At 43.7% G+C, this 20,175-nt stretch overlaps 1 protein-coding gene across 1 annotated transcript; it reads right to left on the bottom strand.

Annotated features, from left to right (window-relative positions):
• Nucleotides 1-2,090: 2,090 nt before the first annotated feature.
• Nucleotides 2,091-19,676, bottom strand: LOC146631244 (insulin-like growth factor-binding protein 4). The gene is made up of 4 exons (XM_085355209.1): nucleotides 18,667-19,676; nucleotides 8,966-9,129; nucleotides 7,386-7,511; nucleotides 2,091-6,221 (listed from the first exon to the last, which is right to left on the bottom strand). Exons 1-4 carry the CDS (start codon nucleotides 19,022-19,024, stop codon nucleotides 6,087-6,089), a joined length of 783 nt encoding a protein of 260 aa, XP_085211335.1. The 5' UTR covers nucleotides 19,025-19,676; the 3' UTR covers nucleotides 2,091-6,086.
• Nucleotides 19,677-20,175: the final 499 nt, after the last annotated feature.

Genomic DNA, 20,175 nt, shown 5'->3' with positions numbered 1-20,175 from the left:
TTTTGCTACCTTTGTACACATCCAACTGTGCCTTCAGTTTAACTCTGACCTGTCAAGGCATGGACAGACCCCAGGAATTTGGCAGTCGGTACTTCGGGCCCTGAAGGTCAAAGTGTGAGGCCTCTGTGCGTCAGACACATCCCACAAATGCTCAAGTGAACTTTTTGCATTTGTACTCAGGAAGCGAGGACTCCAAGAAATCACGTTTCCCAGTGGGATAAAAACCAAAAACACTACTTTATGACAACCAGATGACTGTTTTCCATGATCAGTGGAACTATATCTGCTATAAACATTGACTGTATATAAATGATGTCACCCATTGCAGATTTTTTTTGTTTTTTTGGTGGGTGACTAGACACAAAAACACAATTAGTCCTAAATAGTAAGGTAAAGAATCTGTGTTACCCTTACAGGACAAATCTATGCATTTATTTGTATCTGCAGACTTAATAAACAGAAATATCTCTTATGCTTGGATATGTGAAAAGCCAGGTAACAAAAAATGGTTGCAAATGTAATGCAGGTTAGTTTTCTTTCACTCTACATTAAACCTGATTAGGGTGGGCACCAAATGGGTTTTTTTCTGCACCACCTCACTAAAACAATAGAGGATATAGTCACACCATAAAGCACATCCTTCTTTTTGTCCAGTTTTACTCTAAATGTGACAATACTTTAAAAAGTTAACATTGTTCTATGTTAAACTAGCATTTGAGACCTTGAAATCAACCAAACACCACCTGGGTCTGGGTGCAGTTCCCCCCTCCAGGGGCGAGGGCACCTAGACCCGGTTTGTAGAGTACGCTTGGGGAGTGTGATCGTGTGTACAGCGTCTCTTTATGTCTGTCTCCACGTTGGTTGAGTGTGGAGTAAGTGCATATGAGAGCATGAGGGTGGGAATGGATGTTTGTATCTGTGTGTGCCTGTATGTCTGTGTCTATATGTCAGGTTGGGTATCAGACGCCACCTCTCTGGGGACATCTCAGGCCCTCCAAGGTTTGGAGGCCTATCTCCCCCTACCACCACTTCCCCTGCCAGTGGCGGACCCCCTCAGACATCGGTGCGTTGGTGGTTCTTTGTGTCCGGGGATGGGCGTCCAGGTACACACCGGCTCACTCCTTGGCGGCCGCTTATCGGGGCCTGGAGCCTGGGGCTCGCTCGGGCCACTTCGGAGGTGGGGTGCCCCCGGCCTCTCGGCCTGGGGCTCGGTCACTCAGGCGCAGCTGGCTGCCGGCGGAGCTCACGGGCGCGTCACTGCAACCCCCCCTGGCTTCTGCTCCGCGGCTGCTGAGTGAGCCCTCATCTGGGACTCTCCTCAGCTCTTTCCGGGACAGTGGCGCAGCTGCCCCTCTGTTGGTCTTCCTTGGTCTCTTGTGTTCTGGGGGCCTCTGGATGTCTGGAGTTTTGATCTCCTCCACACCTGCTTCACGCCCTGGAGGACGGGGCTGTGGCCCCCCCACACCCTCTAGCAGATCATTACATGAAGGAACCTTTTAAAAAAACAAAAAACAAGCGCGTCCATGCTCACAGGTGTACACACGGGTGATCACACCCACAAACTACACCCTTTTTGGCTCCTACCTCAAAGCACACTGTGTTCTGTTGATCTTATGTGCTGCACAATAATGTTTAACATTTAGTATTTACTGTCATATTCCCATATATCATTGTGATGTTGTTTATTCTATTACTCTTGTTCTCTTCTGCTTGCTTTCTTTTTTCTTTCTCAGCAGGTGATCCAGGTGATTGATATATGCATTTTTTTTCTCTGCCCGTTCTGTTGGTTTTTGTCTTTTGCCCTTCTCCCCCGTCCCTCTTCTCAGCTGTTTCTCTTTCCCTCTTTCTTTCTCCCCTTCTTTCCCCCAGTCAAGTCTGTCCCGTATTCAGTAAGTGAAAATAAAATAAACAATAAAAGGTGAATCAAATGGACCATTACGGCAAGGCTGGGATGGTCAGTTTGGTAAAGTAAATCCGTTGGGCATCTTTCTTTGCCTTTAGACAACAATTCTGATGGCAAAAGAGCCAAACGGGACAGGCCAAAAAAAAAAAAAAAAAAGAAATCAACCAAACAATGTTTATTGAGGTCACAAAATAATTTAGTGGAAAGTTTATTTTTTAAATTCTCAGTTAATACAATCTTATTTCTTTTGGCAGCCAAGGGACTCGCCACCTGCTGGACATCAGAAGGAATGCAGGTTTATATCACTGCTGCGACTAATAACACCAAGCTACACTGTAGTTTCTATGTATTTTAATCGTTGTATTACAATGTGTACATTTTCATCAGGAAAACATTTAAAATGTAGCTGATTATTTCATTTGAAACTCTATATTTCAGTTGTTTGATCACTTCAGTGTTTAAGTATAACAATCCTGTTCTGGAAACATACACAAGACTTCAGCTGTTTCCAACCTCAGTCCATTTGTATGCATGCAAACATTACTTCATATGTTCTACACATTAACAGATAATATCAAATGCAAACAGTCTATTGTCGAGAAATGTAATTACAGTTCAGTACAGCAAAGTCAGAGGACAAGCAACTTACTATAGCTTAAATACACCATTTATGTAGTTAGAAGGCCTTTACACAGTCAAAGCCAAAACCATTTTCCATCTCTCACAAGGATTAAGACTGTTTTAACAGACAAATGTGTTTAGTAACACTTCATTAGTCGATGAATTGTAAGATAGGATTTGCTGGAACAATCTTTGTGAGTTCACTGAATGAGAACTGGCGTCTTTATTTTAACGTGCTCATAGTCTTCGGTTTGATTTTCTCAAGCCGCAGCAATTATTCTCCACCCATACCATCTTCTACTTATCTATCTGTGGTTACCTGAACTACCTTTGGATGCATTTCTGTTTTTACTACCAACTAAAACTGCACGTCAATGACATGCGCTGTATCTAAAAATGTTTAAACTGAGCGTTAGCTTCAGTGATTAGATTATCGCAGCTTGATTTATTTGGATTTTTATTGTTACTTTTATACCCTGTAACCTGTGTGTGGAAACTTCATCATGCTTTATATGAGAGCAAAACTTGGTTAACACAGAGACAAGAAAAGATGCTGAGCTCGGTCATTGTTGCTCAAATTGTTTATTATGATTAAACATTACAGGGTTTAATCATAATAAACCTTTTTGACAGTTTTCCATTTGAAAAAGAAAAAGAAAGAAAGAAAAGAAAAAATATGTTTTTCCTTCATTTGTCTGTTATAATGTTTCAGATAAGATCAGTGAGTGTACAGGTACACTGTCCAATGTGCAGAGTGCTCTAAATGCTCTGTTATTTGGGATTTTTTGTTTGTTTGTTTGTTTGTTTCTCATCCCTCTTGGCTTTATACGTATAGACTGTATATAAAAGATGAGGACACCCATCGTGATGAGGGTCTTCACCTCGCTGTCTTAGTGTTTTCAAACCAGATGTCATGAACATGGGAGCAGATCTGATTTAAAACCTGGACAGTGCACGCTAGCACATTTACTCATTTAGTCACAAGGTTCAGTCATAAGGTATCCTGGACACTAATGGCAACTTTAATTTATGGAATATAAATCATAATGTATACAGAAGTAGTCAGAGAGCTGAGGGCCATTTTCCCATAGACTTAAACAGTTGGGTTTCTTTTTACAATTAAGAGGCCTGCCCTCTGCTGCCTGTTCTTTACGTTTAAGGCACTCTTCCACATGAGCGTAAACTCAGAAATTGCATCTATCTTCAATATACAGTCTATGGCAGAAGACCCCTTGATTGTTTGTTTGCCAGACAGCACAGTTGGCTTAAAGGGAGCTAAAAAGGGAGGCAGCACCAGGACCCAGTGTAAGATAAATGAGCATTACTTTTAAGCTATTTTAGCTGTTTTGAAGCTGCTCTACTAGAATCTAAGAATCAAGATATGGAGTTGGCAATGAGCATAATAAGTCCAATAAAATCCAATTTCTTGACTGAGTTGCATAAAGAGAAAACGATCACATTAACATTGGGAATATCAGTTTTCCACAGGGACCTGGGCTGAAAGCAGCTGTCACTGGTTATATATTTTACTACCTTTCCCAGGAAGCACGAGAGATAAGCTCAGATTATTTTTCTTTTCTCAGTCTCTGTTTATCTGTCCTGCTTTTTATAAAGTAAAAACCCAATGCACTGTGGGAAAGGTAAAAAGCAAAAATGAATGAATTTTCATGGCACGTTTATTATTCAGTTTGGAGCTGAACGTACCGCTCCGTGATTTAAAACTTAAATATTGTTTAGGTAAAATCAGTTGGTGGACATACAGAAAGTAAAAAGAAAGCCAAAATTTTGTATTAAGTGTCTTTTTGTTTCCGACACATCTTAAAATTATAGGCCACACACCAGTGCTTTGTTAGGTTAATGTTAATGCTGTTCTGTTCTTTGGTTTTTGAACCTTTTCTAGTGAATCCTGGGCCCAAACTGCCAGGACACCAACAACAACGACAGCAACAACAATCTTTTCTTGAGTCAGTAACAACCAAAGTCGCCCATGCAGCCGATGATGGAAAACCGTGACATTTGCACTGATAATGAACTCCTTTAATTATTATTGTAATCCTCAAAAGATGCGTGATAACAGATACGCTGAGGAATTTTTATTTCCACATCATCGCTGCGTTATCTTTACTGCTTCGCCGCAGTCATCCAAGCCCAATTTTATGTTGGCTATAAGTTTACTTTGCTGCGAGGAGTTTAATCATTAAACTTTATTACACTCTGCTTCTATATTTACAGAACTGACTAATGAAACATTCAGCCAGGCAGCTGCAGTGATAGTGCAAAGCTAACGTGGGATTTTCTTTTTTTTTATCATTTGACAATAACACTGAAAACCTGCAGGAAAAGCCTTTTTCAAACAAAGGTGATCCTCACATTTGCTGATGCTAATTGCTCCCCTCGTCACTCCAATCTGAAACAATACCCAAAAAGTGCAGAAACATTTTCCTTTTTTTTTTTCTTTCTTTTGTATTTTGGCACAATCAATATGTAGCACCACCGAAAGTTCTGCCATGCAGTCTGTTTGGAGATAAATCCCCTACATCGGAGCATATTCATACAAACACGAGTCCTACTGGCATCTTAGCACCAGCTGGAGAAACAAGATTATCCTATCAGCAGTGCACAGAGTTTCTAACCCAGCTACGCTGCCAGTCCTTTATGCTAGAGAGAGCTCAAAGAGGGAGGGGGTGCAGAGTTAACCATGGGGTGATGAAGCAAAACTATTCTGGGCTCTGTGAGATACAGATTTGCAGACTAATCTCACTTTTCACTTTGGTCTTTGTGGTGTGAAAAGCTATGGCTTATCATTTTGGTAATTCGAGACAGGGGTTGATGCATTCCTTTTCTTCCCTGTTTCTTTCTCTCGTTCTCGTCCCATCTGTTATTGCTACTCTGATGCCGTGGCTGAAGTAAACTTTGTGTTTATCAAACGCAAGCAAACGCATTTTATGGTTTGATTTCACTTGCTTATTAGATGAGTGGGGTTTACAAAAGAAAGAATAGCAGACTAAGAGTCACAAGTTACTTAAAAAACAAGAAGCTGGTGCACAGTCTTTTGAGAATCTTTCCGGATTGTCCAGAAATTCAGGTGAATAAGTGCTCCAGAAAGAATGAACCAAATGTTTAATCTCAGGTTTGATTGTTGGGTGGAGTGACTGCTTTTTTTCCCAGAATGCTACACTAAACCAGAGAAAATGACACGCTCTGCATTCTCTCTTTCTCAAAGATCACAACCACAACTGTTATCTGGAAGTGTATGTGTGCCTTTCTTCTGCCATCTGGTACTTTAAAGCACATGTGTCTGAGGACTATTGGCCTAAAGTTCACGTGATACAAAGAAAACAGAACAAGTGCTCAAAAGACTCGTATCACATACCCGCACACACAGAAACAAGATAGCAAAAGAACTCAATTCAATGGTTTCCTTTTTGTTGCACAAGCTCAAGTACCGTTGGCCTCAGGTAGAGTGAGGCTTAAGAATGAAGTCCTTTAGTCATATAGTTCTACTAATAAGCACCAGTAGAATTCAGCTGGTCCTGCACCCCCACTGCTTCCCCCTTGGTCTTCAGTCCCTCAGGCTAGCAATTAACTGGTGGCAGTCTAGATCCCCTCGCAGTTCCAGCGGCCCCGGCAGCCTCAGGCCCGTCTTCTGATCCACACACCAGCATTTTCCCCGCTGGCCGTCACGTGCAGGGTGGCACTGCAAGCATAAAGACAAAGGCGTTATTCTAGTTCTGTAACAGTTTTTCTAGACTAACTGTGAGTTTTTCTGGACTAACTGTTCCTGCATATTTTTGTTTTTGGACTCTACAAGTCTTGCTAGGAGTGTAACAAGACTCATCAATGAAAAGACCTTCGTTGTGATATTTAAAGACATTCCCACTGTACCGAAATGTAATATCGCAGCTCCAGATTGAGATAATGCTGCTTACTTTGCTAAAAACACAATCACACATTGCAGAAATTATACCCAGTGGATCCAAACAGAGTGTGAGAAGTGTTTAAAGCAGTTGAATTATTTAGCTAAAGCATTCCTTTTTTGAGCTTTCAACAGTTACTGTAATACTAAATTTATTGTGTGCGTTTGCACTTTTCCCATCACCAACACAGACGAGTTAACAATCTCAGAGCAACCCTGCCATGAAATGATTCCCAGTTGTCCCCAATGACCTGTGCTTTACTTCCCAATACGTTTTATCACAGCGCAGTTTTAGTTAAACAGTAAACAGATGCCTGCGAATCTGAGCAGAGAGAGATACTTTAGCCGTGTTACACAATCTGCACAGCTCAGACTTTTGATGACGGGTGCCTTAGCAGAGCTCGCCTTTTATCACTGACTCTGCGTCTGCTGCTTTGATTGCATGTGCAGCTCTATCAAGAGCTCAAGAGCAGCCCTATCTCCTCTCATTCTCCCTCACTCTTATCTGCACGCTTGCCCAATCTCTCAAAGGCAAAAAAAATAAACTAACCCCCCAAAAAAAGCAGGTAACTTCATCCAAGAACTAATTGCATCCATCGCAACAACAAAGTGATTACTGTCCAACAGTTTAGGGGAAACCGCTTTACACACAGTCTTGATTTCTGAGAGTAAATCACTTTCCATGTGAGCTTAGAACAATAACGATCTTGGCATGACCGTGACAGTCTGCTTGGAGACACTTTTGTGTTGATTTAGACTGTATGTCATCAGCTGCAGGCATGTTTTGTGTCTTGGCGAGAAGATTGCTTATGTAGTTTGAAAGGAACTCTTTGAACTATAAAGATAGGCATTTTTATTGGTAACGGCTTCATGATTGAGATTCACAGTTCACCAGTTGACATGGTCAGATTGCGGTCTGCTGAGTGAAAGCTGGAAAGTACAGACCTGTTTAGGGTGGAAATCTCCATTTTTGTCACAGTTGGGTATGGGGATCGTGAAGAGGTCATCGTGTGTGCGAGTATTCGATGCCAATCTGTCCAACGCTCTCTGGAGCTCGGCACGACACGGGGCCTGTAGGAGCAATAAGATTTGATTTGACGTTTAAAGACCAGCTGTCAACCACACAAATAAACAGGCACTAAAACAATGGAAGAAAATTATTCTCTTTGCTCATTAAAATCATGGAAAAATCTCGAGCAAGTTTAGATTTACTTTTATAAAGCGTCACCCATCTTAAGTTACCATTCTAGTCAGTAATGAAAAGTGATGAGTAATGCCAAAAACACGATTTCAGAACACAGTGAAAAACATTTTGATTACTCACAAACTGCAGTTTGTGACTCAGCCCATAAAAAGCTAAAACCCTGATTTGGCAGCTATCCTGTTAAGGTCGACTCCTACGTTTTGAACGACCTGTGGATGTCCCGTTCTGACCTCTTAAACGTGCTCATTTGCGAGTTCTTCGTAGAACATCGGCCTCTGTCAGTGCGCCCCAGGGCGGCTGTGGCTACAATGTAGCTGCCATCACCAGTGTGTGAATGTGTGGGTGAATGGGTGGATGACTGGATGTGTAAAGCGCTTTGGGGTCCTTAGGGACTAGTAAAGTGCTATATAAATACAGGCCATTTACCATTCTGCATCAATAATCCCATGTTAAAGATTATCATGGGTCTCCACCTATTACTTATCCAAATAGTGGTGTCCCAACACAAAGGTGGTCCATCAGGAGCACGCCTGCCTGTTTCTTAAATATTCAGAGGGTTGAGCACCATTGGTTTGTTCCCCAGGGTCAGACTGTCAGTGCCGAGTATTCATCCGAACTGTGGCAATGACCACACCAGCACAGTCTAACCACCCACCCTGCTGACAGATCTGGCTGCCCTGCCTCTTCCTCCTCTTTTCCCAGAATAAAATGAAAACTAAGAAAACATGTCTGGGGTCCAGCGCAGGAAGTCGTCAGAGCAGGCTTTCACAGGGAGCAATTTAAAGATGGTACCTGATTAAAGTGTTCACGGAGAAACCCTTGAAGGGGATAGGATTAAAATGTTGTCGTTTTTTTTGCGGTTGAAGTCGCACAGCGTTATATCTGAGTGCACAGAAGACACTGATTATGAAAAAGCAGCTTTTAAGTAAGCCGGTGTGTTTGTACCCAGCATCTGACCCTGAGAAATGTGAACTCGAGCTCTAAATGTGTTATTTCTGTGCGTCGATGTTCCACATGTCTGTGCGAAATGAATGCGCTGAATAACGTGCCTGTGACGGATTAGGATCCAGGTTCGAACAGCTAATGGCACGCTAATGAAAATATGCACGTGTACTTTCATTCACAAGACCAAATGTTCCAGCCTGTAAATAACTAATTTGTTCAATTTATAACCTGCCTGTTACACGCTTGTGACTCTGGAACTGTAAAGCCGTAATGTAAAACACCTGCTGGATTCATGCATTTCGCTGCAGCGGACATCGTCTGGGTTTCTTGTTTTTTCTGTGAAACGTAAGAAATGCCCGAGGATCATTTCTCTCACCAGGATCGCTTTGGCGTCTTCTCTGGCGTTGTTGCTTCTCAGGTTTGTGGATTTTGGAGGGTGCCGGGCCAGGGTCTTCTGTATGCACCGCTTGTCCTGTGGACTGCACCGGATATTGCTGTTGTTCGGGTGTTCGGGAGTCATCTCTTCCTGCCTGTCCATAGCTAAACAACAAGAAGTAAAACTTTAGATCTTCAAATTCAAACAAGCGGTTTATGAATCCTTGAAATAAATGTGTTTTAAAAAAAATGCTATTCACAGCAGGTTTATAAAATACTTTTCTAGAAGTCTTCTTATTTACTGGCAGTTCCTTTATGGGGGCATGAACCTAACTGTACAGAAGGAGCTCCAGAAAGTTAAATAGTGCGTTCCTTGATGACTTCAAATACCTTATTTTGTCTTACCAACAGTCCAAAATGTATTTTAGTGAAAGTTTACTTCAGGAATGGCAGTGAAAGCTAATAATTTGTCATTTAAATGATAAAAGTGTGAAGTGAAGCATCTAACTGTTTTGTTCTAATAGTCCTCCTCGGTCAGCCAACAGTGTGGTGAATGTAGGCTAAAAACGAGGCCAGGTTAACTACAAGGACACGCAGCCTTGTTCCTGCCTGTTTGTATGAAGGGGGGAGTCTGTGCCACCTTTGCATCTCCATCATCCTGCAGTATGAGCCCAGCAGGCAACCAGCTGCTTCCTGAGGAAATGCCCCCCTGCCTCGTCATTCTCCACCTCTCCACAACAACCGCAGTCCGCACCAGATGGAGGTTGTTTGAGAGTATTTGCACTGTCACAAGCTTTTGGGGGCACGAGAAGGGCGAAGTAAAGAATAAAATGCGAAGTCTCGGTTCTCATGCATCTTGCCTTTCACCTGTGGCGTTTAAGGCTTGGCAGCGCTTTGGACTTTGTGCTCATAATCCATGGCTTTCTTACAAATTGGCACTGGAATCAAAGGACTTCAAAGTGTAGTTTTACAATTTTTAAACTGGTCTTTCTCTGATCACTGAACCAGATCTGAGCTCTGGTTAATATCACTGATCACTGGCAGGCATCCAGCTAACTGCTCCTGGCATAGACAGTGAAACAAGGGTTTGTAGCCTCCTTAATCTTGTGCAACATGCAGCATAGGTGCATAAAGGCTCAAATACAGAAACCTTTCCTTTGTAGTTCAGACTCTTAAACATGTCCTGGAATGCCCCTTTAAGGATCCCGGGCCACTTCCTGGGGATGATTAGAGGGTTTTACAACTTGATCGGTGACCGTGTTTCTCTAAACCTCACGAAAGGTCATGTTGCTTTGTTTGTCTGGGGTGGAAGTATATCTCAGCTGTTTATATTTTTAGTCTCTTTGCTGTTAAACCTTGCTCATCAGCACTTTCTTCCACAAGAGCCATCGGGGTTTCATCTGTTTCCTAGTTGTTCTTTCTCCTCTTTTGCCGGTTCAGACTTTTTCCGACTCCACGTAGAGCGAGCCAAAGTGGGTCAGGGGTGGCATGTCCTGTTTGCTACCACTTCTGTTTTTCCATGGAGGAAGTCGCCACTTCTCTGTGTGGTTTCATCGGATTTGGATCGCCAGCTCTTGGCATCTAAATATCATTCCTTCAGGGCATTGTCAGGCCTGCACTGACACATTTGCGGCGCATTGTTAGTCACAGGTGCACAGCAGAGATAAAGGAAGTGCTGGAGTGAGCAGACAATCGCACTCAGAATCAGGGACCAGGTACATTTTAATTAACCAAAGCTGAGACTGTAATCAGTTCAAACAGACACCCTCACCTGTTTGTTAATCAGCAGATTTAGGTCATCGTCAACTAGTCATTGTGATAAGTTAGCAGAACGATAACGCAGCTTCTGACTCGGAGTATTTAGCAGACAAACTCAAAAGCTCTTACACAATAAACTGCATTGCTTGCTCAACCTAGCTTTTACATAAATATTTGTCTTCGCGTTGCTGCCAACGTCTTCGTCATAGTGAGCGTGACGTGCCGAGGGGCATCATTCATCGCTTGAAAAGAAAAACCCCACTTTACACAAGTTCGTCTCAGTACGTTATTTAATCCACATCATAACAAGTCCAGGCCACATGTGTCTGTTTATATATTTGCCTTCTCTCTGCAGACTGTAGAGCAGTGACACGAAGGGGTCATCAGATTACAGATTCCACTGTTAGTGGCTTTTAAGGCTGAGGCTGTGAAGCCCAAAGACAAATGTTCTCCCCAAATAAATATTTGGTTATGCTCAGAGTGCTTCCCACTGGTTTATACTTCTCCTAACTTGGATCTCAGATCTCAGATCGTCCATTACGACATGCAGCCTTTTACAGATTATTCATTCGTGCTCTACTGGATACAGATGCTGTGAATATGTTTAAGGTGAGGCTAGAAAGGTTTGAAAAGCTGAAAACATCATATCAAGCACTTTTCTGAAAGCGCATGGAGATCACTTTGGAGGACAGCATATTCACAAATGAGATGTTTTGGTGGACACACCCTGAAGAGGAGCAGCTATAAAATGTATTTGCTACTTATAGAGTGCCACACGGTTGCTGTTCTTTTGTAGGCCAACCCAGAGGTTCACATTGTGCTGTTGGCTGAATAAAAAAGCCAATGGGATTTTTACTTAGGCTTATTGGATTATTGCAAAAAAAACAAGCTCTTGGAAAAAACATTGTGTCCAAACTTTTGACTGGATCCGTACTTGGACAATATATTTTTCAACTGTGTGAAATTAATCACAGAAATGCTTAAGTTAGCCACAAATGATCTACATCACTCTCTATATTGAATGGTACAGAAACACCATTGACATGTTAGCGGCTCTCATGATTCTAGTAATGTATTTAACAATGCTCTTAAATGCATCTGTCCATTTCTGACACTTTTCTGGCAAGTCTGGTTAATGGGAGTAGCAGTCTAAGCAGACATGCACAAACCATCCTCTTCCCAAACAGCTCTTGCAGGCTTGTGGGTGTCATACTGAGGCATTCCCAAGCCAGCTGAGAGACATCATCTTTCCAACATGTTCTGGGTCGGCCCCAGGACCTCCTCCCAGTTGGACATGCCCAAACCAAATCACCTAAGAGTCATCCAGGAGGCACACGAACCTGCTCAACTGGCTTCTTCTGATCCAGAAAAGCAGTGATCCCCTCCTTAAATGAACTTTTTGAAGTTCTTCTCTTCTGTTGAGTTACAGCGAGAGCCACAGCTCATCAGGCTCAGGCCTTTCCTGTTCTGACACATTGTTTTATTTATGTCCAAACATTGAGGATTAGTTTGATTTGAACATAAAACTTAAAATGACACCTGATAGAATAGCTTATATTGCGCTGACAACAGCTAATGTCTTTTGAAACAAATGGTCTTCGGGGAGTCTTCTTTTCCCAAATGTTTGGTGACACTTTTATGTGCTTTTTCCCCCCCCCCCCCTTCCCTGCAAGCGATTCTGGCAGCAAACTGAACTCATCTAGGCTTACTACCAACTGACTGCTCTTTTTGGTCAACACTGGACACTGCCAGAGTATCAGTATCAGACGCTCGGTTTCCAGGCAGAAGATTTCTTTGAATCTGTTAATCATCAGCTCGAATCTAACGCAGCACCAGTGCTGCTGTCGGGGCCAATGAAAATGTTGGACCGTGCTATAGGGTAATTTGTCAAAGGAAAGGTTGAAAGAAAGTTAAATCAACACTAAATCACAAAAGCAGAAACCTGCTGCTACTGCACGGCCTGCTGCTGCTCAGCGGATGTCAAAACAGACATCCCAGTCTCTAGAAACCAATCAGGAGCAATAAATCTGTAAAATTAAAAATACCTGCTTGATTATATACTGGCTGCTCTTTAGGAGCTAGCAGAAAAAAGTGCATAATTAGAAACAGAACTCAGAAACTATAACTATAAGGTAGGGCTGGGCCATATTATACCGTTCACGGTAATACCGGTATAATGTTAGGCAACGATAGGAAAATGAAATATCGCGATAGAATGGGAGTAAAACGCGCATGCGCAGTGCCTTTGTTTTCATACGCACATGGCCGATTGTTGAGTGAAACAGATGATCCAGAATTGGTTTGTAAAAATGGTGCAACTTCCGTGATGTGGAACTGGTTTGGTGTTTGTCCGTCAGATACACAACAAAGCACATTTTTTTGCAGAACATGCAAGCGGCCGTTGTTATTGTCATATTTGTCGGACTAAGATGCTCTTAAATCTGGGAGTAATCTGGGTCCTAAACTCCGTATGCTTCAGGTCAAACAACACTGCAGCATCACTTAGAGTTAAAAACTGTCTAAATTCTTTCATCTTTAATAAAACGATCAGCATTGCTGCTTTACGAGGTGTAACTATAAAGTTTAACTTCCAGGCATCCATGAAAACAAAAGTTATTACATTTAACGGAGTTAGAAGTTAGCAGGAAGCTAGCGGAAGTTAGCTCGCTAGTTTCGCTAGTTACCTAAGCATGATATTGCATGTTCTGACTGAGAGATTTCTGAAAAAAATCAAACGTACACCTCTGCTATCACTTGCAACATAAATGAAGACAGGAAACTAAACAGCAGTGACGTTTGTAGGGTTACTGAAGTTGGGCTAGCTGGTATATAATGATGTGCTACGTGATCGCTAGCGACACAGCTATGTTAGCATAACATAAACAGTGAAGCTGGAGGACGAACACTAACACTTTTCCACTTATAAAAGTTAACGTGAAGGTTCTTCATGGTTAGAGACAAATGCAATCGCATGGCAGGATGCTGTAAACGGACCAAACTTCAGTCAGGAGAACAACTGAGATAATCCATCCACAATACGAGGTTAGTCATTAATATACTGCAACAACATGGGAATAGAGCAGCTGCCAGAGAATTCAACATTAAGGAATCAATGGTACAGAAGTGGAGGAAGCAAGAAGAATGAGTTTAATAAAGTTTGATTTATCTGACTGCTTTGTTTCGCTTAATGTGCCTTATAATCCCGTGCACCTTATGGTCCGAAAAATGCGTACTGCACACTGCAGTTTAATGTTGCAAAGCACCTCTTTTTAACTTCAGTGGATATTATACATGGTTATGCTCAGGACATGTCAGCCCATTTCTAGTGGAAATGCCTTTTGGTTAAACTTTCAGCAAGCAATTTGCATTTGCACTGTTACATTTTTATAAAGCTTTAATGTACATAAAAACCAGCTTCTTGTTTAAGTGAATATAAATGGAAGGTTGTCTTTTTTGCGCTAGTAATGTTGTGGAGTTGTATTTTGTCTCGCATCAATTATATCGGTTATATCGTTATCGCAAATTTTCAAATATATATCGTGATAAATATTTTTGGCCATATCGCCCTGCTCTACTATAAGGCTCCTTTACAGGTTCAAAGCAGCTTTTCATGATTCAAAATCGTATACTTATGCAGCCCTCAGTTCATCTTCTGGCTCAAACACACTGATTAGGCTCCTAATGGCAGATGTCTTGATCGGCTGACCCTCACAGACAACAGATTTGAACTGCGGGGCGTGAAGCTTCTGTTCTCACAGCCAGAGGTTTGCGTCTGAGATTACCTTGTAAGGATATCCCCTCTCACTGACGGCAAACCGATCCGAGAAAAACTGTCTGCAACTGAGCGTTTAGAGCAGTATGAAGCCTGAGCTTTGACCCACATGGTTTGCATTTACACACGCTGACCTCATTATTTGAAACTTTAACCGTGTTTAGTGTGAGAATCCTCCGTTATAACAATATAGACATGACAGAAAACAAGGAAAAGTATAATAGGTCCCCTTCAGCCCAATACTCTACAGCCTAAACCTCTTATAAGCCAGATGTAACACAAACACACACACACACACAAAGGTGTGGATCAGAGAGAAAAACATGGGTAAGGGATAGGGCTGAACCTTTTCCAGATGGATCATCATCAGGATAAACATTATCCTTGAACCTGTGTCAAACTTTTGGATCAAAGCATTGTTTGGCGATGAAAATGAAGCTTGTTTTTCAGAAACAGGGGCTCACCCCCCCCCCCCCCCCCCCCTAAGTTTCTCGTGTTTTCAGGAAGGAATTCTGTTTTTAATCGAGATGAAGACAGAACCTGAATCTGAATTCATGTCTGTTATATAAACTCAGCCGATGTGGATCTGTCAGTAAGATATCTCTGGAGCCAGATCGTGTTGCTGTTTGTGTTGCAGATTCATTTGCTTACAGATTTGTGAGTAAATTCTGTCACAGAGAGCAGTAATCCTTGCTGAGTTTATGCATTAATGGTGCTTTGTGGTGAATAGAGGGAACCCTGCATCTATAGTGAACTAGGTCAAACTATTCTGGGTTACTCCATTAGATTGATTGTAAGCTAAATATTCTTACATTCAGAGTGATTCGCTCCCCTGTGCGAAGACAGGAAATGAAATCAAACATTGGTGATTACAGCTGAGGAATCGCACTTTTTAAAAATCTCTTAATATCAAGACTGTTGCCGGTGAGGCGTTTAGTTTGATTCACATCTACAGGTCAGGATGTGGGCCCTTAATCCTAAACTCAGTGCTTCCTAAGTGACCTAGTGGAAGTTAAGAGGTGAAAATGTAGTCAAACGGTGCATACCTACACCAAGGCCAACTGAAATTTAAAATTTAAAGATTTATTTAGTGTATTTATTGAATTCCTGGATTCCGAAGAACATCTGGGCCCAGATTAGAGTGTAATATTGTCTTGAGAACTTTAAGACAATAATTCCCAGTGTCAGTTTGATATGTGTTTTTTTTCATGAAGCTATAAAACCAAATGTCCAATTTTGTTCTACCTTGAAGTGGTGAAAATCTTTCCAAAAATTCCTGGATCCAAATCTGGATCGACTCCCAGGGACTCCATTTAACCTGGGCCAAGCCCCACCTGGGGCAAAAATGTTCATGCAGATCCATCCATAACTCTTCGAGCAGTTCTGCTAACAAACAGGCAAACCAAGCCAGTCACATGTCCTCCTTGAAGGAGGTAAAATGTCCATTTGTTCTCGGGAGATGGAGCTAAAGTATTTTTCTTACTGAACTTCTGGCTCAGACTTAAATCCCAGCCCGTGAGGATTCACTCGCCTCAGATTAAGGATGTGTTGTGGCCGGGACAGAGTTGGGTTGTTTGTGTATCTCTCGGCTCCAACTCTGGAGGGGGGTCCCTGCCCCACAGAGAACAGCAATTAGCTAATCGCATTTACGGCTGCACAAGAGCCCCAGCTGTACAAATGCACCGCACGACCCAAAGAAAGCAAATATGAAATGACATCTGCCGAGACAACTTTGAGAAAGCACATCTTTAATAACCAGTTCGGAGCTCCCAAATTGTGCTGGGAGAAAAAATCTAGGTTAGCATGCTGCTTTCATAAAGGCCTACGTGCGTCACAGTAAATTGGACATAGTCGAACAGAGTCTGGCTCCGCCGACTGCTTCATTCATGCAACTCCCTCTGTGCCTGTAGGTGTAAGACTTTTCATATCTGACATCTGTATCAGTTTGTAAATAATATCCGTTTCACTGCGAGAGGGAAGCGTCTGAATATCCAGCAGGAATGCGGGAACAGATGCCAGCACACGCTTGATGATTTATTCTAAGTATTAAGATTGAGACGGATCCTGAGAAAGGAATATTAAGAAGCACTAAAGCTGCCTTAGACTTTGACATGCGGCACAGGATACTGCCTGTTGTTGCTATGGAAATTCAGTTCAGGAAGAGAGAAACGGGCAGATAGCTCATAATTCTTCACAGCCTGATTTAATATGTTACTTTTCCTAAACACGAGGCAGCACCAGCCAGCAGCTGCAGGGCTGTGACTACCAGCGTGAACACCCTAAATTCACTTCAGTACGCTGTTAGGATGTGCCTGCATCCCAGGGTCCTTTTATTGCGAATTCTCTAGGTTTTTACAATCCCTCTTTCTATTTTTATCTGGCATGTTCACTGTTGCTAGGAGTGGGGCAGTGTCAGACATGTATTCAGGAGATGCACCCCCTTGTTTAATAATGCATAAGTACGGTGAATGCACCACAAAGGAAATCTAGAGCTTTTTTGCCTCTCCCCGGTGCCTCTCTGATCGTCTCCCGTCTGCCACGGTTTACATTAAACATTCTCATACAGTAGATCTGAGCTGCTGCCAGCAGAATTGATTTACAGTGAGATTTATCGGGCAGAGCTTCCCTGCTTTGTTATGACAGACCTCGGGGGTGAGAAAGAGCATCGAGGCAAACGATACCCAGCGCTCGGATTACAGAAAACCCCCAAAACAAAACTTTTCCAAAATGTTCCAACCCGCCAAGTCCCCTCCGTGTGCTACAGCTCAGCTAACTGGACAATGCAGCATCGGAGAGATTCAGGGAGAACATTCTGCAAGATAAACGGGTGTGGACCCAAACAGCTCTCCTTTTATATCAAGCTCAACACAGCTTTCCTCTTCTTTCTGATTCCGTTCAGTCACGCTATGTGCCGGGCTAACCTATGCTGGCCCTGCGCAGAGAGCAGAAGGCTCTAATTTCAGCTCTGGCAGCAACAGTGCCGATGAGCTCATCCTCACGAAGGAGCTGGACACGGTGGGCGATGCACTCGAGGGCTCGTTCGGGCAAGAGAGGAGGTGGGGTGCTCCCAGGGCCAGGAGAAACAGATGCTGCAATGACAATGAGCGTCCTGCGAGTTTTACACCGACTAAAGCCCGTCCAGGTCTTTGGAAGACTATCCTACTACTATTACCAGAAAATGTCTGGGAGCATGTGTGCAGCAGATAATCTGGAACAAATAAAAGAGCCGCCACCTTATAACAGTTGTCTTAAATGATTTAATGGAAATCAGCACCACTCCCTTTGTGGAGACAAGCAGTTAGTCTAGTTAGGAAGAAGCTAATGTTAGTGCAGTGAACTGGAACTGGATATGCAGATCCAGCATTAGACATCCCACTGTGTGAAAGTGGAAACAGACTTTGGAAGAGGAATGCAATAACAGAAAAGGAGAGCTGGGCCAGAAGAGTGTCATAGAGACATCAGCAGCAGAAGAAGAAGAGTTAGAGATTTGCAGCAGCAGCGGGAGGAGGAGGAGGACCAGGGGTATCCATGAAAGAGCACCACGTAAATTACTGATTGCAGAGAGCTCTAATAGCTCCAGACTGGCCACACTCCATTACAGTCATTTCATACAGCAGCTTTTATTACCTCCTCCCATTACAAACACACACAGATTCACTGGGACACACACACACGGAGACTCTCACATTTCCAGCATCACCACAGTCCATTTCACTGCCTGCACTTCACCTGCAGGACCTCACTTAAACATGGCATACGCGAGTTCTGCTGACAAGAAGAAAATTTGCAGGATGCCTTCAGTAAACTTTGTGCAGCGTGCAGCACACGCACACCCTGGTGCTCCGCATCTTTCAGCAGGGCTCCCTTTCACAGCGAGCGGCCGCAGGACAGCGGCGGGACTGTGTGCGCTCTCCCATCAGGATCCGGTGCGTGTGCATGCTCTGCTTCAGGGCTTAGCTGAGATTAGGGTAAACAAGCAGCACATTGTCACCCCCCCAACTCTGCCCGGATCAGGTAAAAAAGGTCCGGGGAGCACAGAGAGAAAACATTCTGGTCTGCAGAGACGCCGCTTCAGCTTGGGACAGATCACTTTTGGCACCAAATGAGAGAAAGACCTTTGCCGCTTTGAGCGTAACTAAACAAGAAGAAGAAGAGCCCGGTTTCACTCTCACCTGAGTTCTCCTCCACCTCCCTCTCATCAGTGCAGATCCCCTGGCCATGCATCAGTGAGTGCAGCGGCCTCTCCACGCCCCTCGGCGGGTAGCAGCGGAGGCCCGTGCCACATCGGGGTGAGTAAACGCCACAGTGGGCTCCTTTAGGCAGGGCACAGGTGGGGCAGCAGCCGCAGCCGGGCTCCCGCACCGTTTCCTCGCAGCCTTCAGGCAGACGGCAGCTGGCCAGGCGCTCCTCTGAGCAAACGGGGCAGCGAATGGCCTGGTCTGACAAGCACAGTGCCGCCAACGACAGGGCGCCAAACACCCACAGGCCCCAGCAGGACGGAGCTACTGCCACGCCACCTCCACGCACCATGGCAGTCCCGGCACCTGCACGCAATCCTTTGCCCTTGTGTATGGTCACTTTGGCCGCCTCCTCTTCTGAATGTGGTGCAGCTTATAATCACTTTGAGAAGAGGTTTGAGAGGAACACTTTGTCCTGGAAGGTCTTTGATATTTTCAGCTGGTTAGTGTTTCAAATGCAGGCACACAATGCCTCTGCTGTACTGCTTCTCCGTTGCTCTGATTCAATTTCACACCGCAGAAATTGGAGCCTGCTCTTGATGCGCTCAGCTCGTGGGTGATGAGAACAAGTTTTGGGGTTTTTGGGGGGGTTTCTTTTTTGTTAAGGTGGAACGAGCGGGAAGGATATCCGCCGGCACGTTCAGGTGAGGCTTGCTCTTCGAGTCCGAGTCCCGATGCTCGCCCGCGCTCTGCCGAAACACCAAAAAATCTGGTCTACAAGTGTCCAAATGCAAAGCCAGTCAGCGAAAGGCCGTGTTTTTGGTAACAGCTGCAGTTTCCTCCTCTTGCTGGTGTGCAGTGCAAAGGACTCGCTCCTGAGAATGGCTCAACACGAGTGGCTCTCCTTGGACTTTATACTGGCCCATGGACACGCCTCTTTCTACAGTGAGAGAGGAGCTGAAAGGCAGAGCAGAGAAAAGCCAGACTAAAGCTCTCTCCCTCTGTCTCCCTCTCGCACTCAGGCACACAAACTTATATACACTCTCCCTCATTTACTTGTCCTCTCTCAATCCTGAGTGCCCTGAGAGGAGAGGGAAAAAAGAGCCCAATCGCCTTTTCACTTGTTCACACAGAGAATATCACTCTGTTCTCTCTCCCTGCAGCCCACCCTTATCTCAGCCACTCTCAAATATTGATTTTTTTTTTCCCTTTTTTTTAAAAGATAAAACCATTTACGTCCAGGAAAAAAGAAGCAACGTGTCAATGCTGCTCTGCTTTAATCAACCCCAAATGCACAGCAGAAAACAACCTCTGCAGCCTCAACAGGGTCTCGCCGTGTGTTTGTGCCTGCATCCAGTGGTCAGTCCAGGCTGTGCCGTCAACCCCCCCGCCCACCCACCCACCTCCTCATTATCTCTGCTCCTAGATCTCTCTCTCTCTCCCTTTTTCCTAACTAGAGTGGGCAGCTATAAAAAGGCAAATGGACAGTCAAACACAGACCCC

This window comes from Diplotaxodon limnothrissa, linkage group LG6 (genome assembly GCF_057381915.1).
Source record: "Diplotaxodon limnothrissa isolate DT_005_m linkage group LG6, D_limnothrissa_male_GT1.1, whole genome shotgun sequence".
NCBI classification, from domain to species: domain Eukaryota; kingdom Metazoa; phylum Chordata; class Actinopteri; order Cichliformes; family Cichlidae; genus Diplotaxodon; species Diplotaxodon limnothrissa.
The sequence above is the reverse complement of the archived record's forward strand: the minus strand, read 5'-3'. Positions and strand labels throughout refer to the sequence as shown.